This window comes from Polypterus senegalus, chromosome 8 (assembly GCF_016835505.1).
Source record: "Polypterus senegalus isolate Bchr_013 chromosome 8, ASM1683550v1, whole genome shotgun sequence".
Lineage (NCBI taxonomy): Eukaryota > Metazoa > Chordata > Cladistia > Polypteriformes > Polypteridae > Polypterus > Polypterus senegalus.
Genome location: NC_053161.1, coordinates 99,564,737 through 99,587,105, shown reverse-complemented (window position 1 = coordinate 99,587,105; position 22,369 = coordinate 99,564,737). Strand labels below are relative to the sequence as shown.

Here is a 22,369-nt window from a genome sequence, read left to right as displayed (position 1 = left end):
ATTTGGTATTAATTAAAAGCAGGAAACAATATCTGATATTTCCTAGCATGATTTACATTTACAAAAGCTAATTAAATTATGCCCTTTGCCCATACAGAAAAAGAGGCTGTCAAAATCAAAAAGGATGCTGAAAAACAAGTAATAAAACATGCTGTGAGCCAAGATAGCAATTACTGAGATGTTGCCATGGAGGAATGGCACTGCTATGTTTTTGCTTCAACAAGAGGAAACAAAAAAGTAGCATCAAGAAGGAAATGTAAAACTGAAATGCATTTATTTATTTAGACAAAATTCTTATTCGTAAATAAATAAATTCACCCGTATGCTGTTCTTTATAAGTACTTATATTTTTCTACTGCTGGGTGACTAACATGTTAAGTGACTCGCTCAGTATCACATAGTGAATTAGTGGTGGGTTTTCAGTCCAATGCATTAGGCACTAGGTCAAACTACTAATGTAGAACATTGACAAACCCTGAAGCAACAACAGTGATATTAATGTTGCTATTTTGGAAGCCCTTAGAAGTACACGTGAGGTGTATTGCCCTAATAGGTGTTAACAGACATGAAATATTTAAAGTAAAATACACAGTTTAGGAAATGTAAAAGGAATGTAAAAAATAATTCAAAATAGATATATGTACAATGTGTAAAAGGAAATACAAAAAAGGCTACATCTGAAGGGAAGCTTAACAGGCAAATTTTTGCTGTCACCTGTAACCCATTACATGTAGCCAATAAGAGCCTCAAACTGTACGGTTTTTGGCCAGATTTGCTTTTGTATCGTACATAAATAAGACAAGAAGTGCTAATAAGGCCAAAACTGTACATTTTCTTTAGAAAAAAAGTGAACACACAAATTAGTCAATTAAGGATTAGGAAATCACTTATGTTGAATAAGGTAATATGTACAGGTGGGGATACAGTTTTGTTTAAAGCAAATTGTTAAGACAAAGTTTCCTGTACTGTACAGCAAAGTGAGAAAATGGCTATGAAAACCATTTTGCAAATGTGCTGAAAAAAACTTAAATGAAATATAAAGGAGTGGAAGTTATGATATATTATTTTAGCCGTTAAAAAGTAAGAAACATCAGAAATTACTCTACTTTATATTAATGATGGAGCCTTCAGACATTAAACTGATATCATATTTGTAATTATGTTGCTGATATGATCGACATATGATTGCTTGCAGGAAAAGCACAAAAAAGCAGTCTTGAGGACTGTGAAAAAGGCTACAGTACAAAAACTTGAGAATAAATAGAACCAAGTAAACAGATTTTCAGTTATTTTTATTTTGCAAAACAAACACATAGTAAAAGAAACAGCCAAATGGACCCAAGTGCTACAGATTTATTGAAAACCAAAACACAGGAAAGAGATGTGGTCATGAACAAGAAAGATGTCAGAAACCAGGAAAGACTTTGGCTCGAAAGAAGTGTGATCTACACTGATCATAAGAATTTAGCCTATAAGTCTTGTAAAAAACTGACTGCCAGGCAGATTAGATATTTTTTATTTTTCAGTTGGTTTGCTTTTGTAATTACCAAGAGCTGGTGAAAATCAATGCAAAGGAGACACATTTTCACATCAGTTTTAACCAGATCAGTTTTTCTTTTAAGAAGGACATAAAAACTGCACAGATATCTGACCAGATCCTGATCAGGACTTTCAATTGCATTGTACTGCTTAAACATAATCTGCACTCCATACTGTGTGCATTTTACCTCAACATCTCAGTTTAAAATGGTTTTATTATCCCTTCTTATTCTATAGTAATGTCAAATTCACTTACAACATCTGATGACACTTGACCAAGCTTAACTGTGTTTTGGAGCATTTTGACATTTTTTTTTTTTTTGCTTTTCCTTGATTGCACTTTGGTTTGATCTTTAAATCTTTTCATCTTAAGCAAACACAAGAAGTGTTAAAATCAGGAAGGGATGTAAGTAACATACATTACATTAAAATAATGTCTACTGTACAACAAGAACATGAAAACTAAATATCAGACACAAATGTTAGAAACTATTTCTCACAAAAAACTGGAGATTCATGATAAAGTTACCAAACAGGGTATTTAAAAGTTTTGGAACTATTTAGCAAACAAGAATTGATGAGCCTGTTCTAACTAAAATGTTCATATTCTCTTGGAGTGTAACAGAATTGTACAGTAATTGAAATAAATAATACTAATAATATTATGTCTGTCAGAACAGACAATGGCATTTATCAGTATGATGTACTATCGATCAATACATACCGTATAGTACCCATTACAATACTGAAATAAGAGTATTTGTATTTGTAAGGAACACATAAAACCAGGTAATTGTTTCCCCTTCCAGATTTACTTTAATTTTGGGACAGCTGGGAATTTGTGGTTCTGTATAGGCAGCGTCATCGTAACTTACTGGTTTTTAGTTTTTTTGTTTTCCCGAAATCCATTTTCATGAATTATTAATATTCAAAATTGAACTATTCATTTAAATACCTAACATCGGGACCGTGAACATACAACGCATCCATCAATATTCTGAGCTACGTTTACAAATAACGCACATCGCATTATCTTTAATATGGTTGATCACATTATAAGAACTGACGAAAGAATTAGAACACCACATAAAATGATTCCAAGATTTGTGCTTTCTACAAGACCAAGAAAATTACAATGCATCCATCAATATTCTGAGCTATTATTACAAATGAATAACGCATATCGTATTACCTTTAACATGGTTCGTTACATTATAAGAACCAAGGAAGAAAGACCGGGGTGTTCAAAAGGGATTCGACAAAGAGCATAAACTTGTTCAGCCCTCTCCCGTTGAAATATGTTAAGCTTTTATATAACCCAGTTATTTCGTAACGACCATTCCTCTCTTCCTTATGTATGTTCATCCCTCCTCATATACAGCCATGCACCTGCTCCCATCTCCAGCGGCGAATGTGCGCGTGCCCGTGACGTCATCACCAGAGCCTGTCAATCGGCCGAGGGACAGACAGACGAGCCTCAGGCCGGAGAAAGGGAGCGTGAACTAGCAGTACCTGGAACCGCTGGGATTGCTCATTTTAAACTAGTTTACCTGCTAAACATACCTAGAGAGTCACCGCAATTCCCTTTGCGTTGTACCCTGTGAAAGCGAAAGGAATGAAGACATATAGGGTGATACAAGCCCTCTGCTGCGTGCCTCCTTCATTCCGGCTTTGCCGTGTGGTAATCAGCTTGCTTTTACTCCTTCGGACAACCGTCGTTGTAGCCACGGACCTTCCTCAGTGTCAAGAGGTAAGATAATGTTGTTTTCTGAATTATGATTTCTCGCGTGTCTTCTTCAGTTGTACAGGTACAAGTGCTAGGATGCGCAACAAATCTCGAACCACTATAGGCGCTGTTTTGCCGCGACCGATGAGAGCAGTTTGAGATTGGTTTTAAGATACTTACAGGTAAAAATTTGGGAAAGACACTTTAGTCCACCCTTTACTCAAAAAAGAAACAAACAGTCTAGTTGTGTGGTCACTTTAAAGGGTTCGCCACAACAGTAACAGTACTAAAGTTTGTCCTATGTATGACTGGCATATCTAGAACGCCCAAAGATTCGTACTGTAAGAGTTTGTTTGCAGGTGCCTCATCAGCACAAAGAGTCGACCGGCCAAGCCCTAAAGCCGGCTCAATTTTCCAGAGGGAATCCCGTACGTAGTCACCCCCTCCTTTCACCACTAAACGTGTCAAACAGTCAGCCCGTCCATGTCAATATTATTAGATGACACTGTATCCATGAGCCTTAAGACCTCACAAAAGGATTTGGCATGACAACCCCCACCCGGCTGTTATCATCAGAAACAGGATCTGCACGCCCCAGGAAGCAAAAAAAAAATATCTTGTTACCCAGCACCGTCCAGTGATTGATTATTTTAGGTATTTTAACATCACAATAATGTCCTGGATGTTATGCCTTTCAATTCTGAAAGTACACGATGTATAACTTTAAAGAGGAAACCCACTATTTTTTTCCTTGCTGCTTTACGCCCCCTTAGTAGCTCACCAAACTGACGGACTACATTTCCAGAAACAGGAAAGTAGACAAGACGGTGGTGTGTATTATTTGCCTGGCCTGGCATGACTTTCAGCGCTTGATGTTCAAAACAGGAAAGCGTAATGTGGGGGAGGAATGTTGGCGCTGCATTGTTCTGACATACTTTAAAGAGACTGCTTGGCATAATGGTTAACGTAACTCCTTGGTGTTCATGTCCTAATGGATGGAGAGGCCATACATTGATTTGCGGTTTAATGTATCCAGTGCTAAGATAAGTGCACCAAAGAAGTAAATTAGAAAAATATTTTTTAACCGGAAAATGAAAAAAAAAAAGAAAAAAAAAAAATCAGTAGGTTAAGATTTTTTGACGCCAGTTTACATATTCAACACTTTTTCACAGCTGTGAAAATCCTGTTTTATTTATTGTAACGAGTACTGTTCTATGCTCTGTAATCAGAATCTTTCCTAATTTCAAATTATAGTTATTTGGTTTGAGTTTTTTTTTGTTTGCTTTGTTTTTGTATGATCTTTTTATTTTTAACCTTCTTCAATAGTATTTTGCTAATTTGGATCTTTTTGCAGTACATGCAAGAAAGCATCTGCCACAAATTTAGAGGCAAAATGAATTAATCTCTGACACCTTAATTTTTTTCTTTTCCAGTTTTGGTCATTTACTTGTTGCATTAAACAGAAATAATTAGTGGGCCTTTTAGTTTTAGTTCACAAAGATTTTAACAGAAGACCATTATCAGTGGAGAAAATAGTATAGATTTTTTGATTTTCAGAAATGGAGCAAGAAAAAGGGTCATACATTACAATGAATGTATTAATTGTGTAAGGGAGTGAGGCATTTGTGTCTAGGTTACTGAAATTTAAACCAGAGGTCACTGTCAGAATTCCCTATAAAATCTTGAAAAAATTAGTTTATTATATGTGTTCTTTGTCTTTATGTGGACTAATGTATTTAGTAATTTGTAAAATTTATACTTCCATTTTACCTGAGAACTTGTCATAGTGCTCTGTACCTACACTCAGTGAAGATCACTATACAAAAATAAACTGAAGTGAATTCAATTCTAGTTATTCACACCAATAAGTAATGTATATACATGCTTGTAAAAAAGTGTTCTCTATAAAAAGGGTTTTTTGTTTGTGTATTATTGTGTATATTGTATTGTGAGATGTTTAAATGTTGAAATAGCAAACTCTACTTTAGGTTAAAAAGAAATGTTTTTAGAATAATCCCAGAATATGTATATGTTTTAAGGTTTGATACCTGTAGAACACCTTTGAAGAGAGCATTTGAATAATCATATAATACACATATTTTGATTATTCTATCTTTGATGTTGGAAGCACACCAAAACCTTCTTCCAGTAAATTGTAGCTCACAAATCACCTAATGGCAATTTAATCTGAATGAATGTGGACTGTAAAATTAAGAAGGACTTCTGTGCTTGCTAAAAAATTTCAGAAGCTTAGTTAGAGATCATGGAATATATAGGGACTATTGAATGCCTTATCTGTTACTTTACTGCGCTAACTAAATTTCTATAAAGCTTAGGAACTTTGGTACTAGTGACTACTGTATATACAGTACATGTTATTGCTTTCAATGTTTTTATATTCAACACAATATCAAAAAATGTAAAACAAATTGACAAGGTACTGTAAAGTACCTATTTATAAACTCATTACCAAATGCTTCTCTTATGATCCCATTTATAACTAATTGTTTCTGGAGAAAATCATGATTTCAATAGAACTTGCAAATATTGTTGGTGATAATGGACAGCCTTGTCATCTTTCTCCTTCCATTATAAAATAGTCAGAATGTATATTTGTTTCATACAAAAAGATGCTACTGATCTTGAATATAAAATTTGGGTTGGAATTTGATCCAAACACCTGTATTGTGTCTGCCTTTTATTTGCACTATAATGAGATATACCCAGTCATCTCTACTAGAAGCTTTTTAATCAAGGATAATAGTGTCTCAGGAAGCTCTGATACTGCTTTGGTATATACGTATCCTACTAAATGGCTGCCAAACATTTGATCATAGATACCTACCTTTAATAAAGAGGGGAGCACTTTCTCCATTCTTTTGGCTAAATCATTTTCCAGGATCTTTGCATTGTTGTTCAGAGTAAAACAGGTCTGTAGACACATAAACAAGCATGTATTCCTTTCAGAAAAGACCGTATTTAGTGCCTGGATAGTGTTTTCTATTTTCCTTAAAACGAAGACAGCTTTTCAGCAGAATTCTACTGAATGGCTATCTGGACTTGTGGCTTTATATATTTAACTTTAGTAGTTTCTCTTTGGAAAAGTAATGCCAATATTTAAAAAATCCTGGCTGCCAAGGCCCAAGACAGGAAACAGTTGTTAATGGGACTGTCAAGTTTATTGTCTCGTGTACATGGTACAATGAAGTTTTAAACTAAAACTCTGTGTAGGACACTCATTCATCTGTCCAATTTCTAGTCAACTATGCATTTTCTGATCCTACCTTTTCCAGTTCATTGCTCTTCAGATCATTAGCTTTTCCTGATAGCATTTGAAGGTAGCAAGTGACTCTAAGTGAGGAACGTTCTATTACTAGATGCATTCATATAAGTATGTACACTTGGTCATAGATTTACCAAAAGGGACAGAGGAATAATGTATAATGTGTGAAAATCTAACTCAGATGTATGGAACAGTAAGGTAACACTACTGCACTACACTGTTGCCAATATTTCAGATAAAGGGTAGAGAAAAGGACCTTGATTTGTTATTGCTTTCTGTGTTATTGGATAACCAGCAGTAGAAGTCATACTCATTAATGTACCTTGGGGATGTCTTATTCCCTTTCTTTATAGATTTAAGCTAGCAGAATCAGTTTCAAAAATTAATTTACGTCTCTGGTTCCTTAAGTTTATTTATTTATTTTTCTTTGAAAGAATCATAGATACCCAGTAGGAAGAGGGAGCTTTATAGAATTAATACTGTAAGTCACCTTTAGCCAGATGTGCAAGTACATTGGTGGTATGCTTATGCTTTTTATATATAAAATAGCATTTTGTGTTGGGGACTTGTATTTTATGAACAAAATGTGCTCAAGGGTTTGCTTTTAAACTTACGCCATGCCAAGAAAAGAAAAAAAAAAAACAACTCGACCTTACAAAATGGTCCGTGTAGCAGAAGCTGTTGAGAAATCAGTTACCAATTTTTCTTTTGCTACCTGCTAACCATTATTCTGGCAATTCAAGGAGCCAACTTAGTCATTACGTTTTTGAAAGACCTTTAAATTTAGATGCATTTTGCTCATAAGCACACACATTTCTCCTTCGGCTTATTTGTTAAAGCTCTGACATATTTTCATTTGATCTGCAGGACAAAAACTTTTTGTTTAGAGCACTGAGAAATTTTGTTAAACACTGAGGAACAGTGCACAAAATTACCATTACACTATTTATATTAAGGTTTTTATATAATTATTATGTACTGTGTTTAGTAAGGATGATATGGTTGTACATTTGTTAACTCTCCTCTAACATCCCAAAAGTGTGAAGGTTTGATTAGCTGATTTCTTTAAATTTGCCTCTTATGAATGACTGTTATGTATTGTTCATAGCTAATTCTTTCCTTGTGCTCAATGTTGCTTGGACAGGCTGTGCCCTACTTTGACTCTGAATCAAATTAAGTGTTTTTGAAAATGATTGAATGCTTGGATAAAAAGTAGAATTCAGTTCTCACTATACCGTCATAAATCGGAGGAATATAACTTGCTTTTCTACTTTGTTTTGAAACATTCTAGGCTTTTTATAGTTTATAGAATCTCTCTTGATCTCTCTTGTATTAAATTTATTTTTTATAGCATTTTCACCAAGTGTAGGCTCAGGGCAAAGTAATAATTTCACCAGGAAAATGTAATTAAACTTTACTAATTCAGTAATGCATATACATAAAAACATGCATTAAAGCAAGTACATTCCAAACTGATAAAGATAAAAGGAACCTAACAATAACATTTACATAATTGTTGAACTATGGGTATTTGACAACGGAGGCTAGGAAGGCTCCAGTTAGCAGCATTCCTGTAGAAGATGCGCTGTTTTGGATGTCCTCAATTAGTTAAAATGTAAAAGACAATGTCAGACACAGTCACATTCTTGGAGATCAAAGCCAGCTGGCTGGCCTCCCACTCCTGGACATTCACTAATATAAGTCTGTGCTGGGCCATCTGGTATAAGAACATAATCCTTCCTTCTTTTGATTCTAAGATTCGGGTGTCTTTTCACCTGAAAAGCAGTAGAGCAGTGGCACCAAGAGCCACAGCAAAATGCCAAGAAGAGAAACAGAACAGAGGAGGGTTAGTAATGGTTCATAGTTAATTTTAATACTTCCATTTTTATACAAATGACTAACAAAGAGAGATAAAATACACACAGCTAATCCACCGCTCTAATCAGGGTATACTAGGCTAAAGTAGTATGTCTTCAGCCTGGATTTAATGCAGACACCATTTCTCATATAAGTGGGTAGATCATAGGTTTTGGGCCCTCTCAATATTATTTTGTTAATCCTTAAAATTTTCAGTAGGCCTGTATCATTACACAAGTAGATGTTAAATGCATGTTCCAGTTTATTAAAAATTATAAGTTCAGATAGTTTAGTGTGGCCTTGACTATTTAAATCCTTGAATGAATAAAGGGAGATTTTGAAGTCCATCCAAAGTTTATCTGGAGTCAAGGTACAGACCTAAGAACAGTAGTTTTGTTGTCCTACTTTGTAGCTGTTGAAATTATTCTTGCAACCTTATTTTGAATTTTCTGAAAGGATATAGAACAGTCAATGGCTAACACATCAAAACATTTAATCCTACTAAAAATAAAATGCATCAATTAATTTCTTGTTATACTCTATATTTTTGCCTTAATTCACCAAAAATTTCTTAACTGGAAAAAGAGGTTTTAGATAGCATTATATACAGAGTGAGTCAAAATTATGTTAATATTAATGGTACTGCTATGTATATACTTATATACAATTTTTGTGGACAATTTATGTGCCAGATATGGTACATGTGTTGAAAATGATGGCGAAAAGATTGAGACATTCCTGTAAATCATCTTGCACTTATGAAGTATGCTTTGTGAATAAATTGTTTCCGCCATTCAAATGTTAACATAATTTTGTCGCCCCCTGTATTTTAAAAGACATACAGGTGTAAAAAAGTAACACTCAAGTTGCGTGTTAATTTGGTCACACTGTCTTTCCCTAGCTTTAGATTGTGATCTTTCTCAAAATATGAAGTAGTAACTAGAACAGATACAGTATATTACTTACATCAGCAGCTATTCAAAATTTGATTCCAGATTTGTTAGGTTTACAGTAATCCCTCCTCGATCGCGGGGGTTGCGTTCCAGAACCCACCGCGATAGATGAAAATCCGCAAAGTAGAAACCATATGTTTGTATAGTTATTTTTATATATTTTAAGCCCTTATAAACTCTCCCACACTGTTAACATTATTAGAGCCCTCTAGACATGAAATAACACCCTTTAGTCAAAAGTTTAAACTGTGTTCCATGACAAGACAGAGATGACAGTTCTTTCTTACAATTAAAAGAATGCAAATATATCTTCTCTTCAAAGGAGTGTCCGCATCAGGAGCAGAGAATTTCAGAGAAAGAGAGTGCTCGCAAAGAAAAGCAAACAATCAAGAAATCAATACGTGTGCTTTTAAGTATGCTGAAGCACCGCAATAAAGTGGCATTTTTTAGAGGAGCGTCAGTATCCACTAGGCAAACAGCCTCTGTGCAAACAGCCCCTCTGCTCACACCCCCTCCGTCAGGCGCAGAGAATGTCAGAGAGGGTGAGAGAGAGGCAGAGACAAGCAAACAATCAAGCAACGCACGGGAAGCATATCTTATAGCATTGAGGAGTTTTAGTTAATATGTAATACATGCTCTGATTGGGTAGCTTCTAAGCCATCCACCAATAGCGCCCCTTGTATGAAATCAACTGGGCAAACAAACTGAGGAAGCATGTACCATAAATTAAAAGACCCATTGTCTGCAGAAATCCGTGAACCAGCGAAAAATCTGTGATATATATTTAGATATGCTTACATTTAAAATCCGCGAAAGTTGAATCGCGATATAGCGAGGGATTACTGTATTTGACTTTCAATGCATGAAAGTGCATTTTATCAGTAACAACTGCTTATGAGCAGGTATGTCTGCCTTTACTTGTAACACATTATGCAGTTCTTCACAGTGTGCCAAGTATATAATTTAGTGCATAGCCAACATCAGTTTTATGTGCAAAAAAGAGAACATGAGATATGACACATTGATCTAGAAGTGAATGTGTCTTACTTGCAATGTTTTTGCAGACACAGCAGACTTGACAATGCATGCAACCACAAGAATAAACGGATGCTTTTCTTTGCATTTGTACAAATCTGCCATCAGACCTTGTGTGTGATTCAGTATATGGGATTATGTGTTTGTAATTCAATACACGCATTGGTCTTCCAATTTTACAAAGAAAACCCTCCATTTTCACATTTGCATTCATTGTTGGGTGTGCAGCGTCAATGAAAACTTTGCGAGTGAGGTGATGTTCACTGCTGCAGTCTTTATTCATGGCTGAACGAGTCTGCCACTATGTGCCACTTCACATGTTCTCCCTTCACTTTGTCAAATTCATGCTGGCAGTGAACTATGAATTTCACAGTGTGTGGAAAACATTGCGATGCCAAGTGAGTTTAAAGTCAATTTTTTGCCTAATGACAAAACTGGAGTGCCAACAGTTTTCAAATTAGTTTTTTCTTTTTCACATGTAGTGAAACAATGTAAATAATTTTAATTGTGACTTTTTTTGTTGATTATTTTATATTTGTGTGTTGAAGACAGACAGCAATTCACATCTGGAAAACCATGTTCATTAATGGAGTGGATTTTCTGAAGTAAAAATAACAAATGCAGTCAAGTGCAAGCCAGGGGAGAAAGACAATGATTCACATCTGAGTATCAATGTTGGTTCTTTTGTAGTAATAAAACGGTCTTTTGAGTTTCAAAAAAAAAAAAAAAAATCTGTGACCTGTTTCATTTTCTGAACATAATTTCAGAGTTGCAACAACATGGACATTTGAAGTTCAGCTAATTAGGAGTGGTCAAGGAAGGAGAGGCCACTGCACACTGATTTAAAAAAAAAAATTTTTTTTAAAATTTGGTGTCAGCCATGGTCCTTCTAGTGTTTATGATCTCTTGTATTCAATTTCATATTTTAAATGTGAAATTGAGCCTGCTGTGTATTATACAAGAGCCGAAATCATCCTTGAAAATGAAGCTTAAAAATAAAAAAAAATTAACTTACCAACTGACATTATATCTGTAATTATGTGTTTTTCTTACACCATGTTTTTTGGAGGACGAAACAAAGTGCTTATTGATTGTTGAATTTGTAAGTTTGTTAGCGTATCTTCCAGTCTGGGCATGCTGCATTCTGTTGCACTCTTGGTGAAAGTTCAAACTTGGTTTTGTTTTGACATGTAGTACTTGAGTATTTAATTCTTTTATTGAATAAAACACTATGCATTGCTTGTAAACTTGCTGTGTAAACAGTGCTTTTTGAATTATATTCATCATTCCAAAGGTTTGAATATATAGAACTTAAAAATAAAAAACTGTTTATTATTACATCTGTTGCATGTAATGCTGTACACTGAATATATGATTATTGTTAAAACTTGATTTGTGAATATAAAATGTATGGTTTATATTTTACCTTTTAATACCCTCAAGAAAGTTGTCTGAAGCCTGCATATATCTGCCTGCAGTACAGGCTCTTATGTTCAGTCTGGAAATTTAATTTTCTATCCTTCCCTCTTTTATCCTGGAATACTATTTTGAGAAATATCTTCTTTTCCTCTGAAAATATTAATCCCCAATATGCCCAATTTAATTTTGTTTAACATCCATACCTTTCACCACAAAAGCTTAATGCCTATAAATGCCCCTGGCACATTTTTCAGATGTTTTAGCACTGACCCACCGCCGTCCCCATCATGTGTATATTCCTTCTGGTCTTTTATTTTAAATACAGTTGTAACTGTTTGCTATGCCAGCTAAATGTGTCTGTTGAATGCAGTAAACAATTGATCCCACAAAAAGGTAATGTCTGAAGCCCCATTTGAAGAAGCGAGCAACACAAAAGAATATGTAGTATGTGTGCTGAACTAGTATAGCATCGACTTTTGGCAGTTTAGAGCACATAAGTCCCTGAGAACAAGGGGATTGCAAAATTCCACACAGCATTTACTTTTGCTAGAGACTGAACTAATCATTGATGCACAGTAAAAGGCAAAAACACGGTGCAGAGTGGTTTTAGTTTCATAGAAAAATAGTTATGATTCATGAGAGTCACACTTTATGTCAGCTATTCTTCATTCAAAGAAATATTTTGAGGTTTGTTCTCACTTTTTTCATCAGTTAGAAGTAATAGACACAAGATGCTGAAGTATTAGGATTATGCATAGAATGTTAATACTTGCCATTTCAGGTATCATTGTTAATAAATAATGCAACATTTTAAGCTAGTACACAAATAATTCACATTTACAAACTCGCCAACTACAGTATATACAGTGTTTATGGAATGATTTTGATTCAGTTTAGTATTTCTACCTTTGTTTGCTTGTTTATCACAAATTAAGGAAATATATATTCAAAAAGTATAAACTTTAAATATATATAAACCCAAATTGTTGGAATTGAGTCACTATATGAAATATTAAAAAAGATTATATAACTGAATTTTCTTAAATGTTTTTTCTTCATTTTAATACCTGTAGATATTTCCGTTTCAACCAGACTGAGGTGTTCATATTGACCCTGCTTTTGTTCCTTCTGGCAAAGCTTTGAATAATAAGGGAAACTGTTAATATAAATTTATTTATTTATTTTTATATGTAAATATATATATATATATATGCCTGAGTGGGACCTGCAGTAGAACAGACAGGGTCCCAGTCCTGGGCTGTTTCCTCTCTTACACCCAGTGCTACAAATGAAAGGCTTTATTATCTTGATTAAGCAGTTATTACTAAACCAGGACTAACACAGTGCATGCCATTATATTGAAATATGAATGTGTGGAAAAGGGTGTGCCTGCCTTGAGCCAATATTGACATATTTTATTTAGAAATGTGTAAAGTGGCTTTCCATTTGCAATATACATATAAATGGGGAATTATTATTGTATTGTTTTATTTTAGGAAATCAAACTAATACTTTTATTTGTTGCTTATTAAGAATAATTATATTTAACTTGGCCTGGCATAGCCAATCATAATTCTGCTGTGATGGTTACTGTTGTATCTTTTTGTTTTTTCTCCTTAAACTCTATGTCATATTAAGTATGACCTGTATGAACAAATTATAGTTTCAGTTGTTATAGGTCAGTGTAGCCAAAAATGCCATAGTTAATGTCATTGATATGTTTTTAATAATTAGCTACTACAGATCACAAAGTGATAAATAAAAGTGTGCTTAACTGTGTAATAAACTTAGAAGCAAGTTTTAATTTTAGATTTCCAGGAATGTTGATCTCTAGAAAAAATGTAACATTTTTAATTTTTAATAATCTAGCATATTTACAATCTTCAGTCATCCAATTTTAGTAACCATGTTTCCTCTGTAGACTTATCTTCCTGCTCTTGGCTAACAACAGTAGAACCTGGTGAAGTTTTCAGTTTCTGTGGCCTGTCACCTTCAAGGTCCAACGCAATGTTTTTTTTCCAGAGATGACTTTCTTAACATCGCTGCTATAAAAAACACTCTGAGTATTTGAGACCTTTCAGTTAGCTTGGATGAGTCAGTCTAGTCGCCTCTGATCCTCCTCATTGATATTGTTGTTTATCCCACTATGGTCTGTAAACTATAGAAATGTAGTGGATGAAAATTACAGCTGTTTCAGAGATGCTTGAATCATAATCTCTTGTAATTGCAGTCATACTAAGGCCAATGTTGTTAAGTTTACACTTACCATTGTTGTGTTTAGTTGAGCAATCAGAAATGATAGTTCATGATTTAAAAAATACAATCAGTGCAATGCCATTAGTGCATTTTAAAGAACTAGCCAACTCGCGGCGTACCATACGCCGCATAATCAGGCTAGTTTTTTAATGATTTTTAAGCACAGGGAGAAAATGAACATTTGAAAAATCGATAATGTAATAAATCAGCAAGAAAAGCAACATTGTAACAATGCACGAAACGAACCAACACACAATTCTCCGTGACTGAAAACTGGCGGACCGCAATCGCGCCTTCTCTTGCCAGACGGAGGGATGGGGGTGCATGGCGCGGAGTGTGGAGCGGGAGGAGAGGAGAAGGACGTCCATTCAGCTTCTTCCGTCATGCTAGTCTCCTGAATTCTCGTTCGGTATGTACTGCCTGCTCATGTGCCCACCTCCAACTCGTCACTTGAGTCGTTTGCTGCTTTTCTAAATATAATCCACCAAGACACCCGACCACGGTAGTAACGAGGTGGGAGGGGGGTGTGTACAAAGGGTAGGGATGTAACCAGTGGGAGCGTATGAGTCACACTTAGTGGGAATTCCACGGTTTGCAGCCCGAATGGGGTTCAACGGCTTACTCACGCCTCTCTGCGCCGTGTAGACACACGCTCAATCTCATGCATAATTATTTATTGAATGCTAAACACTTCTGGAAAGACACGGTTGTCTAAAACGGGTTGGTGTGAGAATACAACAGTAAGTGAATGAGAAGATGGAACTCTGGAGAGAGCAAAATACAACACAATAGTGAACCCGCAGCATAACAAATGACGCATAATTATTTATTGATAGTTGAACACTTCTGGAAAGACACAGTTGTCCAAAAAGGGAGGGTTTGAGGATACAACAGAAAGTGAATGAAAAGATGGAACTCTGGAGAGAGCAACATATAATTGTCCGTGAGTGAAGAAGACGCATGTTTGTCGCGGATGCGAATTGCTGTAGGTAGCGTGTAAAACAGTTTTGTATGGTGCACGCAGCCATGCGTCGTAACCGAAAACTTGTTTTTTAAACACTGCTTACTTCATTGTGTTTTAACCTCAGTTGTAAAGGATTGTTTTAAGGATCCCGTGGGATACCCCTCGCAAACTGTTTTACACGCTGCATATGGCGACTCACCTCCGCGAGAAACATGCCTCTATGAACAGTCAAGGTGGCTTGGAGGTACATGAGTGCTCTACGACAGACGAATATAAATGACGCCGTTCTTTCTGTGTCGTCGCGCCCGAGTTGGTGGGCGTGGCTCTGCGAGTTGTCGTCCTATCCAGTGGTCTTGGAGTTGGTGGGCGTGGCTTCTCCCTGCATGAACCATAGGTGTCTTACTTGTCGGTAGCTTAGTGAATCCACGCCCCTTCCGGCGTGCTTTCCATGGGTGTCTTGCCTTAGTGAATTATATATATAGAAGATGTGTGAATTACAAATGAAAGTCTGCACCTATTTGTTTACAAAAGAAATGGGGAAAGGCCACAAGGCTCCTGTGTTAACAGTTTTTAGCAATGATAGAATGTAACAAGAATGAACTGTAATAGGACATGATCTTGGTATATACATTATTTTTTAAAACAAAGCATTTTTGGGTCATATGCTAGACTGATATGATGACACAATAATTCTAAGCCTTAGAAGTAAAAATGTTCACTGAACACTGTGGCTTGCTGGGTATAATGTTGGTTATATGGTAGTTTTTCACAGGGAATGTCACCAACAGCAAAAAGGAGTATGCAGCAATTGTTATGAAAATGATCTAAGTAATAATAGTAAATTGTAAGATAAAAAAATGCAACACATTTTAACCAGTAATACAAAATAACAGATTTGTCTTGGTTTTTGATATACAATATCACTTTTTACAATATATGGAGCAGCTGGTATATCCCTTAATTTGTTTATAGCCTTTTCCTATTCAAAATAAAATCCTTGCTATCACACCTACAACAGAAATTATTCAGGTTATTTGCAAAAATAAGTTCATTTTAACAGTCATACTGTGCATTTTATGCTTATTACATAAGGTGAAAGTAATTATAGGATTACATTTTCACACTTCAAATATACACTGTTATACAGTACATACACCATTTTTAAATTATTTAGACAAATACTCCTAACATAACAAGCTGTGTCCTAATGTATTACTGTATCTGCTAAGCAGTTGTACAATGTAAGATAGTAAATTCCTTGAGTTAAAATAGAGGGGAATCAGAGTTTAAAATAAAAGGTTTTCATTGTCATCATTTTTAGCAGGCTTTTTGAGCTTATCCATTGCAAGGAACTGTAGCTTTTCTTCATAACAGAGAACAAGACAGCAAGGTGACATAAGTCCTTTGCAATTTTCATTAAATCATTTGTCTTCTGAAACTCCCTGTACATTTTAAATTAGTATTTTGTATGTGATTCTGTTTAATTAAAAAAATAAAATCCTCTGGATGACTTGATTGATGTTTTTGAGAATTTTGAAACGTGGGTTAGGTCCCCATGTAGTCTTCCCTCCTTATGACTAAAAGGGATGATTCACATCTGACTGAGCAGGACATGCCCCAAAACCTAGAATGCACTTGGATGCTGCTGTTTCTCTTTGTAGTGTCGTGACCAGAACTGTGTATAATACTCCAGATGAAGCACACTATCATGGTATACAATCTAAGCATAACATTGTTTAATTTATATTTAAATAATTTTTTAGAGTTTGTTTCCTGTAAGACAGCATTGCTCATCATGTATTTTATTATTAATATCCCGTTTGCCTGCCAGTAACTCTTAAAAATTTCTACATTTTTATTTTCCTTTTTTTTGTTTCCTCAGTATATGCAAATCCTCTAGTTTTAGTATTATCTCAAAATGTAACAGATTTTCTAAATATTTATTTAAATTAGAAAAAGTGACAGTCCAAGCACAGACTCTTGAGGAACTCCACTGATGTCCTCACTCCACATGGATCATTCTTCTCTTAGCTGAACTCTTTGCCTTCTGTCAATTAGGCAACTTGAAATCCAGTTTTGTAAGCTACCTCCGATGCCAGTGCCCTCTAGATTCAAAATCAATCTTCAGTTGGAACTCTGTCAAATTCTTTTTGAAAGTCTGATGACATCTTGTGTGCTTTGTATTTGTCTGCTACTCCAGTTGTACATTACAAAATGTCTGACATATTGTTTTCAACCAAACTGGCTGTTATTTATTGTGTTATTTCACATACATTGTTTTCTAATTTATTTCTTACTAGCAAAATACCCGTGCTTAGCAGCGGAGTAGTGTGTTAAATAAGTTATGAAAAAGAAAAGGAAACATTTTAAAAATGATGTAACATGATTGTCAATGTAATTGTTTTGTCACTGTTATGAGTGTTGCTGTCATCAAGGATTTGATTATCCTGATTTCTTTCAATCACGTTCGTATTTGTATGACGTGTTGTGTTCAAGTTACATTCCGTGTTTGTCAACCGTTGTAAAGATAACAGGTTTCATTCATCGAAGTGTTCACTACCCTAATCGCTACTCGTGAATCTAAGATGTTTAACAGGCATTCCCGGTATTAAGTTGTGGATTTACCTGCAAATATTTAGCGGCAGTGTCTCTATTAAGTTGTGGATTTGCCTCTGAGTATTTAGCGACAGCGTGTCTATTAACTTGTAGATTTTTCTGCGAGTATTTGGTGGCAGAGTCACAAAGTTGTTTTCGTCTAGCTGCATCAGAAAATGTACCACGTCGTCTGAAACGCCTCCTTTTTACTGTTTTCTCACGGCTTAGATTGCTGATGTCATAATCGGTTCGAGTTTCATGGTTTGTTTCAATTACGTATTATTACGTATTTGCAGGAATTGTGTCGAAGTGACATTCGGCATCTGTCAAGCGTTGTAAGCATACAACCGGCTTCATCGATAACTTTGCATCCACCATATGGGTTAAAGGTTGCTAGTGGGACATACTACAACTGAAGTTCTTTAAAAATGGCAGTCTCATGAAAAATATGTATTAAGTAATTTCTGTGATATTTTGTTAAATTTTGGCTCTGATGCTCCATAGTCTTCATTTGTAAGTTGCTCTATATATATTTTTATTCATATCTTTATAAATTGCTGTTAATGAAGTTTTAATGTTTCTCAGACAGATGAATTTAGGCCATGATTGTAAAAAAACGTTTTCTTCAAAAAGCTAGTCTGATGTGAATGGATATGGTTTTTGATGAGCCAGGACCCTACATTATACCCACTGCTGCTGGAATAAGCTATGTATCTTCACAGTCTTATTCTGTATTGTACTTTAACCTCTGTGTGTTACTTTTTGTGGTGTTTTTTTTTAGGGCCTGATTTTTTTTTTTTTTGCCAGTTCAACAAAAATAGTCTCTGGTTTCCAATAACTGATAATAGTGGATAATAATAGTCCCCCCAGGCTTAGAAAAACAAGAACATAAATGTTGAAATAAATGTTTTATAACAAAATGTACCTACAAACTAGGTTATTTCATCTATGTACAAAAAAGTGTTAATTAAAAATTATTCAGGAAAATAATAATTAGAATAAATAAATACATATAACAGTAACAGTATAACTGAATTAGACTATATTAGTAAGTTAAATAAATAAAATCGTGAGTCAATATTATATTCTTAAATTGTATTCTAAATGCTCTATTTCCTCCATTGTGCCTTCAGATTAATTCTGGCTTCATGTTACTCCATATATGCTGTGCTGCAATACTTTGGTATTTTTCATATGTTTTGTACATCACTTCAACGATATGGATTTTTATAATTTAACATTTTTTTTAAAACTGTTAATTTGCTCATCTATACTAATAAAAGGCAAAGCCCTCACTCACTGACTGACTCACTGACTCACTCATCACTAATTCTCCAACTTCCCGTGTAGGTAGAAGGCTGAAATTTGGCAGGCTCATTCCTTACAGCTTACTTACAAAGTTAAGCAGGTTTCTTTTTGAAATTCTACACGTAACGGTCATAACTGAATCCTACTTACGTGCATTTATACGGCCATAGCCTGCAGCTCGGTCGCCGTGTGAGGCATAGTTGCGTCCCCCATCACCATGCCTGCCTATATTGCGTCCCCCATACGCACGCCTCCCACGTAATTGAGTGCCTGCCCATATAAGGCCGTCCGTCAGCAGCAATCCAATAGACACGCTGCCGCTAAATATTCGCAGGCAAATCAAAAAGTTAATACCGGGAATGCCTGTTAAACATCTTAGATTCACGAGTAGCGATTTGGGTGGTGAGATGTCTATTGAGGTGATCACTGTAATATTTATATGTCATTGAAATGTATTATTATCAGGCATGGTTTAGGCACCTATGTCATTAGGAAGGCACCAGAAAAATGGACCTCAAGGTTGCTATTATGGAAGTTAATTTAGAGCACAGATGCCGTGAATGTAAGAGCTATAATACATAAAGTTCCCCTGCATACTTTAAAAGAAAGTCTCCCCATCATTTAATTTTTCACAGTTTGTGAAAACAAGACATGATGTCAGAATAGAGGACAGTCATGGATTTTGTTGGAGTTCCCTCGCCACGAATTGACTGGGATTCTCTTAACCTGCCGGGAGAATGGAAAAAGTTCCGACAGCACGTGGAGCTGATGTTTTCTGGCCTGCTAAAAGGCAAAGGCGGGAGTGAGAAATGCAGTTACCTGCTCCTGTGGACTGGGGAAAAAGGAAGACACATTTTTAACATATGGACTCTCACCCAGGCGGAAGCCAAGGTACTGAAAACTTACTATGACCGTTTTGAGGCGTTTGTCATGCCTAAGACGAATACGATATTCACTAGATACAAGTTTAATGAGAAGACGCAGGGTATAAACGAGACTTTTGATCACTTTGTGATGGAGTTAAAATTGCTGGTGAAGGACTGTGCTTATGCAGACGAAGATGAGATGGTCAGGGATAGAATAGTGTTTGGCACAAACTCGACTAAAGTGTGACAGAAACTTTTAAGTACCGGGTCTGAGCTAACATTAAATAAAGCTGTGGACATCGCAAGATCGCACAAGATAGCACAAGCACAGCTGAGAACCTTCGATGCATGTACTTCGAGCAGCTCACGTGAACTGACTGTGAACGCAGTACGCAGACAACAAGTAAGAGCTCCAAAGAGCGCTGAACAAAAAACGCATTACACAATTGACAAGGCAGCAAAAGAATATGAAGCGAGTGACGCATACAAGCATATTCATGAGTGCAGCTACTGCGGAAACAAAGCACACGGAAAAAGTCAATGTCAAGCTAAAGGAAGACAGTGTAATAAATGTGGTAAATTAAACCACTTCGCTAAAGTTTGCAGGACTGGGAAAGGTAAACCCGTGCATGCAGTGTGTGATATCTCAGATAAAGAGGAGACAAGCTGTTTATTGATGCAGTAAGAAAGGAACAACCCTCTGAAGCTGAACAAGCCTTTGTAGACATATCAATATGAAAACAAGGTGTAAAGCTTAAGTTTAAATTAAGTTCAGAGACACACTGCCGCTAAATATTTGCAGGTAAATCCACAACTTAATACCGGGAATGCCTGTTAAACATCTTAGATTCACGAGTAGCGATTAGGGTAGTGAACACTTCGATGAATGAAACCTGTTATTTTTACAACGTTTGACAAACACAACTTGAATACAACACATCCTCCAAATACGAACCTGATTCAAAGAAATAATGATAGTCAAATCCTTGATGACAGCAACACTCATAACAGTCACAAAACAATTACATTGACAATCCTGTTACGTTATTTTTAAAATGTTTCCTTTTCTTTTTCATAACTTCTTTAACACATTACTTCTCCACTGCGAAGCTAGTAACTTATAAAACTGACACATTTTCTACTTCACTGCTCAGCTTTTTGATTAACTGGTGTATTTCTTATTGCAAATAAGAAAGGGCTCAAAGCTGATCCCTGATGTAATCCCACTTCTACCTTGAATGCATCCATCATTCCTATAGCAGACCTTACCACTGTCACATTTCCCTCCTACAAATTCTGTACAACTCCTACATTCTTCTCTGCCATTCCTGACCTCCTTGTACAATTTCACACTTCCTCTCAAGGCACCCTGTCATGGGCTTTCTCCAGGTCTACAAAGACACAATGCAACTCCTTCTGGCCCTCCTCTACCACCCCATCAACACCCTCAGGACAAACATTGCATCTGTGGTGCTATTTACCGGCATGAAACAATACTGCTGCTCACTAATCATTACCTCCCTTCTTAACCTAACTTCCACTAATTTTTTCCATAACCTAATTCTGTGGCTCATCAATTTTATCCCTCTGTAGTTACTACAGCTCTACACATCCCCTTTATTTTTTGTCTTCCTCTGTGTTCTCTCCTTAATTTCCCCATTCCACCACCAGGTTTCCTTTTCCTCCATCCTCTGTTCATATGTCACACCAAGCACCCTTCTTGCTGTCCTCCTTACTTATTCGGCTGTAGTTGCCCAGCTGTCTGGTAACTCTTCACTGCCAACTAGTGGCTGTCTTACCTCCTTTCTGAAATCAACCTTGCAGTCTTCATTTTTCAACTTCCATTTAATCCTTGACTCTGCCCTCTCCCTCCTCCTCTTCTTGATCTCCGAAGTCATCCTACAGACCACCATCCTATGCTGCCTAACTACACTATCCTCTGCCACCACTTTGTAGTCTATAATCTCCTTTAGACTGACTCTCCTACATAGGATATACTGTACCTATGTGTCTCTTCCTCCACTCTTATACATCGCCCTATGTTCCTCCCTTTTCTTAAAATACATATTCACCACAGCTGTGTCCATCCTTTTCGCGAAATCCACTACCATCTGACCTGCATTCTTCTCCTTAACACCATACCTACCCATCACCTCCTCATCTCCTCTTTTCCCTTCACCAACATGTCTATTGAAGTCTGCTCCAATCACCACTTTCTCTCCCTTGGGTCACACTTTCCACAACTTCAGCCAACTAACTCCAGAAATCATCTTTCTCATCAATCATACACCCAACTTGTGGGGCATATGCAGTAACAAAATTCATCATCACACCTACAATTCCCAGCTTCATAATCATCACTCTGTCTGACACTGTTTTCACCTCCAAAACACCCTTGACATGCAGTTTCTTCAGGATAACTCCAACCCCATTTCTCCTACCGTCCAAACCATGATAGTACAATTTGCTCCCACCAAGCCCTACTTCCCTTCCATTTAGTCTCTTGCACACACAGTATATCAACCTTCCTTCTCTCCATCACATCAGCTAACTCTCTCCCCTTACCAG

The 22,369-nt window shown here is 36.1% G+C and overlaps 1 protein-coding gene across 1 annotated transcript in view; it reads left to right on the top strand.

Annotated features, from left to right (window-relative positions):
• Positions 1-2,966: 2,966 nt before the first annotated feature.
• The window catches only part of elapor2b (endosome-lysosome associated apoptosis and autophagy regulator family member 2b), a 90,250-nt gene continuing 70,847 nt past the window's right edge, over positions 2,967-22,369 (top strand). Inside the window, exon 1 of the mRNA XM_039761477.1 lies at positions 2,967-3,289. Within this exon, the coding sequence (XP_039617411.1) occupies positions 3,155-3,289 (135 nt within the window). The 5' untranslated portion in view covers positions 2,967-3,154. The remainder of the gene's footprint in view (positions 3,290-22,369) is intronic.